The sequence below is a fragment of the Limulus polyphemus genome, unplaced genomic scaffold (assembly GCF_000517525.1).
Source record: "Limulus polyphemus unplaced genomic scaffold, Limulus_polyphemus-2.1.2 Scaffold821, whole genome shotgun sequence".
Classification (NCBI taxonomy): domain Eukaryota; kingdom Metazoa; phylum Arthropoda; class Merostomata; order Xiphosura; family Limulidae; genus Limulus; species Limulus polyphemus.
Genome location: NW_013666431.1, coordinates 1 through 7,562, shown reverse-complemented (window position 1 = coordinate 7,562; position 7,562 = coordinate 1). Strand labels below are relative to the sequence as shown.

Sequence of the window (7,562 nt, the reverse complement as noted above, 5' to 3'; positions counted from 1 at the left end):
AGTCAACGTGAAGCAGATACGGGAGAAAGAAAGATTGTATAATGACACGAAACTCAAAATTAAAGACCAATACAGTATCCCACAATCCTAGATTACGTATCTCAAAGATCATTCCTATTGTACAGATTCAAGGGAAGTAAATCCCAGCTCGTATTATACAAGTCTGAAATTAGAAGTGCATTGACAATAAAATGATCAACTGAGTATAAGTTATATTGAACAATGGTTTGTGGTGTGCTATATTTATCTAAGCCTTCCTAAATCCTGTTTTCAGGGATGCAACTAACTGCAGGAAGAATATTTGCATAAAATTTACCAAAATAATGTTCATATTTTAAAGCACTTACGGAAAGGTAAAATCAGCAAGTCTTTTAATCGTGATTCAGTGTGTTCATTTTTTTTTAATGCCCAGCAAATTTTGGAACCAGTTTTTCCTCTATTCTTCAGATTTGTGTTTAATTTCTAAATTAAACGTTTTTTTTTTCCTTTTAAAGATATTCTTTCACTACATAACTATTAAGTCATTGGGACCTCATTTTTTCACCAGGCTGCATGCGATAAGTAGTTTTGTCTATCAACACGTGTGAGAAAATAAACAACTTTGTACTAGTATAATGAATATTTCTAAAATTTTGCAACATTTCTCCAAAGAACACAATGGAAAGCTCAGTACTGAAAATCACAAGATCCTTTTTGTAAAGCTAATGACAGATTTTAATTGATTGCTTAACTTGAAATCAACTATAAATGTATATCTTCCTCTTAAAAAAAAAAGTTATTCATAAGGTAGTTAACAAGTATTCCAGACAGTTGATATTATCAGCAATGAATAATAACTTATGTTTATGTGAACTTCACTAGCCTGTTTTATATGACGATGGACGTGATTATTAATCTAAATATGACCAAACAAACTACCATTTCAACCTACACATCTAATTCACAGTTTCAGATGCTCTAACTTTGCTTCAGGATGGACTTTGATTACTAAACGTTACAGAGAGAACATTGGTCATTAACCATTTCAGAGCAAACTTTGATCACTAAGTCTACTTTCAGTATATAAACTAACAACATTTTCAGGTTATACTTTTGTTGCTAAGCAACATAACATAAAAGCCATTTTTGAAAATGCATATCAGACAGTTTGATTTTATAAAGAGTAATAGATAGATATTTTACATACTCAAATATTTTCTAAAATCTACAGCACTTTTGGTAGGTGGATAAGAAAGCCCAAGACTTCAATCCCTCAACATGCTACCAGACACGATCCATGGGTAGGTGTTCGGCTTTTTCAGATGTATATAAAGAGCATAGCATGGTATAAGCTACTGGTGGTCTTAATGCTTGTCCCCGTTACCCAGATTTTGAAAGCATCGCTAGACCTGATGTATCTTACAAGATAAATCGAATGGTTTGTCATTTTTGATCAGATCATTTGGCTCAAAGTTTCTTTTGTACTAGACATGTTTGGTGGGTATCACTTGTTATGGAGTAGGTCAGTGAAATGGCCATCAGATTAGTTCAGAATTGTATGTACCTAACCTCATACATGAGTAATTTAGGCAGGTCACTTAACTGTACAGCATCAGAAATGATTCCGATTGGTTTTACATTTTACAAGCTTTGTGCATTCAATTATAAAATACCACGACCAAGAAAGGTTTCGTACGTGAAGCACGAGTTTTCCCCTAGTTTAAAACATTTCAATGCACTATGTATATTATCTTATTAATTTTAGAAACAATTTTTAGGGTATACAAGAACCCTAACCAGAAGAATAGCTATCAAGTTAAATGTTAGGTCATCAAGAAATTAATGTTGCATTTTGGTAAACTTTCATAAACCACCTCCCAAAAAACGTTAGTGTAGCCTATATAATGTGTAAAGTTTAGTATACAATAATCCGTTGTAGTGATGGCACATGACGAGACACACATTCGACATTCTATATTTCTGTCTTTGCTTTGTGCAATGAACACTAAACTAAAATGTAATGAAAAAGAAATAGGCTAAAAACATAATTTAATGTTTAAACATTATCTACTTTTTATTTTCATATTTGATGGAAAAGCTGTAAGTAAATATTGTCATTTTTGGACCATTATAAAAGTAACAACTATTTAAACAGATTAAGTTAAAGTCACTGAAAAGCACATAATAAAACAACTTATTACAAAAGTACATTAATTTATAAAGAAAAAGCTTTAAACAGGAAATGTTAAAATATAAATAACGCGTGTCCTTATATTCATAACGTAAACTGTACAAAAACTTTTCTATGTACAAGTTAAATAAAATTTATGAATTAATACTTTTGTTTTTAATAGTTGCAAAAATCAAGGAAAATCTTCATTTAATGTTGTATAGCATTTCTGGCTTTCGTCAAAGCTTCCAAGAACAGAGTCCTCACGTCTTTCTTCAAAAATCTCACACACAAAGACAATCTATTTTCAAAGTACACTTTTAACCAATACCCATAAGTACGAAGTTGTGGAAATTTATCTTCATCATAACATATCGTTGGAGATTCGGCTTCAGCACTACTATTCTGCAAATTAGCTGGTTCCTTTCCCATTTCAAAATTAACAATATTGGACTTAACATCAATTGTTTTTAGCACAATCAAAGGTGAGGGTAGACCTTCTGGACGAGGAAACGAGTGAATCTCCATTTTTTCACATGTCAAAATTAAATGGAAATTTGTTACTAAGAGAAAGTGGAAGTAATTCTGGAGATGGGCTTCCTGTTCTATTAGGCTGTTTGTTAGAACTCTTTCACAAAAAAGAATTTTAGGATTATGAGAAAACACCTCTGATGATGGGAAGTTGTACCCTCCAGAAATAAGTAATGATGTAAAATCACATTCACTATACTTGAGCTTAATATCCAAATTGTACGCCAAAATCAAGTGATCTATTAGTTTCTTTGTATCATCTGCACTGCATGGAGCTAAAACAAAGAGGTCAGTTTGACCCGAGCTTTGAATCTGGAATTCCAAGTAGCTGCTGACAGGTCCAACAAGAATATTAATCAGAGAAGAGGGCAGCCAACACCGATAGAAGATCAGATGAGGTAGAAAAGAGTGGCCATAAGACTGTAGTTTCCACAAAGTTATCACATTAGGAGTTAGAACCACACACAATGGGACTTCTTGTCTTGTTATTGGTCCATGGAAGCTTATGGGAAGAGCAACTACCCACGTTGACCACAATACTTGATCTAACTGACAAACACCTTTCAATTCATTGCATCTGTTATTGGATTCATGCTGTCCTTCCTGTACACCCTGAAGTAACTCCACTAAATAGTCTTTAAAGCTTGAGTTTCTAGTGTCTAGACAAGTCACAAGTTCTGGGAGCATCATCTCACCAACACTGGAGTCTTTGGAGTTCATGACAGGGCTGGGAGTTTGTCTACTCGTGTTCAACATCTCTGGTAAGCATGCACAAGTTGAGAAATCTGTCTGTTTCTGATCAATGGTTGTAGTCAAAGAACCAGAAGGTTTTGAATTAGATGAATATAACATTTGCTGAAAAAAAAACAAAAAACATTTAAATATAATTTCAGAAAATTAAGGAAAAAATCTTTGCTTAGCAATTACTCAGTGTATGGATTACACGTGCTATGATACCTATTACCCAATCCTTCTAAAATAGCCCCGTGTGTGTTATGAAAAACATAAGAAATTTTTGGTATTGTTTAGAACAAGACAATTGGGGTAACATACAAACACAAGATTTACAAAATAAGCACTTTAAACTTTAAAAACAGGTTTTCCCCCCTTGATATACCAGATCTAATACACTGATAAAAATCACATCTTACTTAGCAATAAATTGAATACTGAATACAACTGCTTAATTTATAATATTAGACCTCAAATGACTTAAGATAACAAGTACCATGTTTAAAAACAAAAATCCTTTCTTGCAAAGATATTTTTCAGTATTGAAAATATTAAAATCAAACCTATCAATATTGAATGTTCATATTTTGAGGATTCAGTGAAATTTCTTGGTAAACATAATTTCTAAAAATGAATCTTACTTTTCTCTGTTCTCAAATTCGTATTCTAATGCATCTTGCATGCACAAAGTATAAAAAAAACATATCAATGATGTTCACTGTAAGATATCTAAATACTAAGCTTGAAAACATTTCTCAGAAATATTTCAGAATTTTAATTCAAACTAGGAGTGCCTGTGCAAGACTGACTAAATAATAATGCATTTCTTCCTAAAACATCTGAAACTATAATTCCCAATTAAACTCCACCAAAAAAACAGTTATACTACTGAAAATAATACAAGACAATGAGGTGATAGCTGACAAGAAGCTGAAATCTGTGTAGCTTCTTACAAAAACAGTTATATTACTGAAAATCATACAAGACAATGAGGTGATAGCTGACAAGAAGCTGAAATCTGAGTAGCTTCTTACGATGTGATGTTCTTAAAAAATGGTGACTGGTAATTTCACTCTCCATAGTAAAAAAAAAAAAAATTAATGAACATTAAAAGTGACATATTAAAAAAAATGAACTTTTAAAACTACATTTATTAAAAGTTATGTAGGTTATGAGCTATTTATATTAAATTTATTACTTTAAAAAGTATAAAGATATGAACAAATGGCTTCAAGCTCTTCTTGCTAGATATAATCCAGATAACAATAGCTCATAACCTGCATCAGTTTTAATAATCTTTAACACATGTCATTTTTAATGTTTATTTCTTTAATATATGCCACTCTTAATTTCACATGGTTGAGTGAAATTACTTGGCGTCAAATTACCTAGAACTCTTAAAAATACCTACAACCCCATTCCATAGTTACTGAAAATAAAAATGACAAATTAAAAATACCTTCATTTATTTATTATAATCACATCTTACTCGTTCATCTCAATGTGGAAAAGTAGCTTCGTTCGTTATACATCACATCTTACTCGTTCATCTCAATGTGCACAAATGTGGAAAAGTAGCTTCGTTCGTTATACATCACATCTTACTCGTTCATCTCAATGTGCACAAATGTGGAAAAGTAGCTTCGTTCGTTATACATCACATCTTACTCGTTCATCTCAATGTGCACAAATGTGGAAAAGTAACTTCGTTCGTTATACGTCACATCTTACTCGTTCATCTCAATGTGGAAAAGTATCTTCGTTCGTTATACATCACATCTTACTCATTCATCTCAATGTGGAAAAAATATCTTTCATTCTTCATTTTTGGCCAGTATACTAAAACTATTTATTCGATATGACTAGAAATATTATTAACATTACCACCCTTTTGAAGTTTTGAGGTCAAAAGGTACTTAATTTTTATACTGAAGTTACTTGTTAACTCACACCTAGCAATGAAAATATCACTCATTCCCACTATTTTCAACTAAATCAAGAATTTTCATAATTAAACTACTGAAGGAAGCAAAGACTGAGAAATACAATAGCAAAAGACTGCTAAGATAAAATACAAGCATCATAATTGACATAAATAGGCTTTGCTCTTTGCAAGAGTTCACTTTCATGTAAACAAATTTTTCTTGAATGAAAATTACACACATCTGTTGTATTTCATTTTTTATGTAAAAAATCAGAAGTCTTGTCATTTCTCAGATCACTTGAGATCATTAAATCTCACGTAGGCACATTAACCACGAGGCCTTATCTGGTACATCATTAAGAGTAGATATAGTGAAAAACAGATACTCTTCTCCTCAGTAACCCACAGATAGCTGAATGTTAAGTCTCGGCAATGTGGATATTTCATATAAACTGTGCTATATTTCATAACTAGACCTTATAAAATTAAGTAGTCACATTATTGTGATAAAACTACAAATTTGACTTGTCTTAGTACAAAAATTGTACTAAAAAAAATTCATTAACTTCACATTTGTAGGTACTGCCATTGGACTATAAACCTGGAATTCATAAATTGTGCTTCATACGTTGGAGCCATAAATGCACTTTAAAAGTGGCAATCAAATCCTACTATTTCACCAGACAATCACAGCCCAAGAGTGGACAGTGGATGCTGTTGACTAGCTGCCTTTCTTCTAGTCTATCAGTTAAGGATGACTTAATGCAAATATCCCTCGTGAAACTTTGTCCAAAAATAAAAATTCTAAGAAATCATTTCAGAGTAATCGTTACAAACAGATGGGTCACTCTCATAAAGAGTACTCAGAATTTTGGAAGTCATTGCATAAATACTAGTTGAGATCAGTATTATTAGACTCCATAATGTTATATTTATTACGGTGTATACAGTTTTTAGTGTTTCATGATTTTTTAACTTCCCAAACAAGTTGTACATCAGTGTCAAACCTACCTAAGTGATTTCCATGTGAGGTAGATTCCACACTGCTACACTTTGTTCCTTCTGATATGGTAAAGGTTAAACTGAATGCCACAATACTACAACATTCAAACCTCACCTGCTCCTTTATAAATTGGTTGTAGAGACGAAGCCAGTCGCTCCCCCCTAGCCTCCTTAATGTAGCCACCTGATAACGAAGCTCAGAAATGCTGCTGTCATTCTTTGTCAGGTGACTTGGGTAGGATGCCCGAGTCACTGACAAGATCCCTAAAACCCAGAGTAAATCACATCAATACTTTCTTGTTACATGGTGGATCAAAACAACACATTGGCATCGTAATTCACAAACTTTTGCTACTTCTTACACATCTTGAGTTCAGTGCTGAGTCATTTTACAGCAGAAGCCCAGAACATTGTCTGAGAAACCAACAGAAGAGGTAGAAAAAGTTTGTTAAACACTTTCAACATAGCAATACTTGAAGACAAACAAACTGTAGCATACAAGTAACTTATGTGTGCCGACATCAGAAAAGTTACCAAGGTTTGGCAAAAACAAATTTAAAGATACACAAAAAAGATTACATAATGGTATAAGTTATCAAATCATAAGAATAAGCCTGTGGTATACATTAAGTCAATAAACCAGAGTAAAAGAATTGACAATAACAGGAATAGTTTGAAAATGTCTTGAAACTAGGGAAAACAGATTATGTATTAATGCACCTCAATACATGTAACTCAGAAACCATGGTAGAAGAAGTTAAACTGTCAAGATACTAGATTAGAATAGTTTTACAAGAAATTAGAGTAGAAATTACTGAGAATAATGCAAGTGATGAGAGGTAGTTACCAAGCAAAATCAGGCTATGGAAAATCAAAAAGTATTCCAATTATTATCATTTAAACTGCACACATAAGAAATAAATGTGCAACACAATCAAGCCATGTAAAAAGCAAAGCAAAATAGTTTTATCAATATACATTGTAGTGTTTATAAGATGACCTAATGCTAATGACACTTATATTTAGAGAAAAATCTAAAGTTTCTACTAAACAAAACATCTTTCAAAATTAGAAACTTAGTCAAGGATGAATATTTATAATAGGCTATAGAAACTGTGATTGACAACAACTCCTTATAAAGTTTGAAGAACGAGATATTATTGTGCTACAAATATACAAACGAGTTTACTCTACATTTTCTAATATATATATATATATATATAT

The 7,562-nt window shown here is 32.1% G+C and overlaps 1 protein-coding gene across 2 annotated transcripts; it reads right to left on the bottom strand.

The window, feature by feature from the left end:
- Window positions 1-2,027: 2,027 nt before the first annotated feature.
- On the bottom strand, window positions 2,028-7,518 carry LOC111086073. 2 transcript variants are annotated; one of them, XM_022387496.1, is made up of 2 exons: window positions 6,454-7,518; window positions 2,028-3,535 (listed from the first exon to the last, which is right to left on the bottom strand). In XM_022387496.1, the coding sequence occupies exon 2, from the start codon at window positions 3,530-3,532 to the stop codon at window positions 2,360-2,362; it is 1,173 nt and encodes a 390-aa protein (XP_022243204.1). In that variant the 5' UTR covers window positions 3,533-3,535; window positions 6,454-7,518; the 3' UTR covers window positions 2,028-2,359. The 2 variants fall into 2 exon arrangements, with proteins under 2 accessions (XP_022243204.1, XP_022243203.1); XM_022387495.1 differs by having other exon boundaries at window positions 6,348-7,517.
- Between the last annotated feature and the right edge of the window lie 44 nt (window positions 7,519-7,562).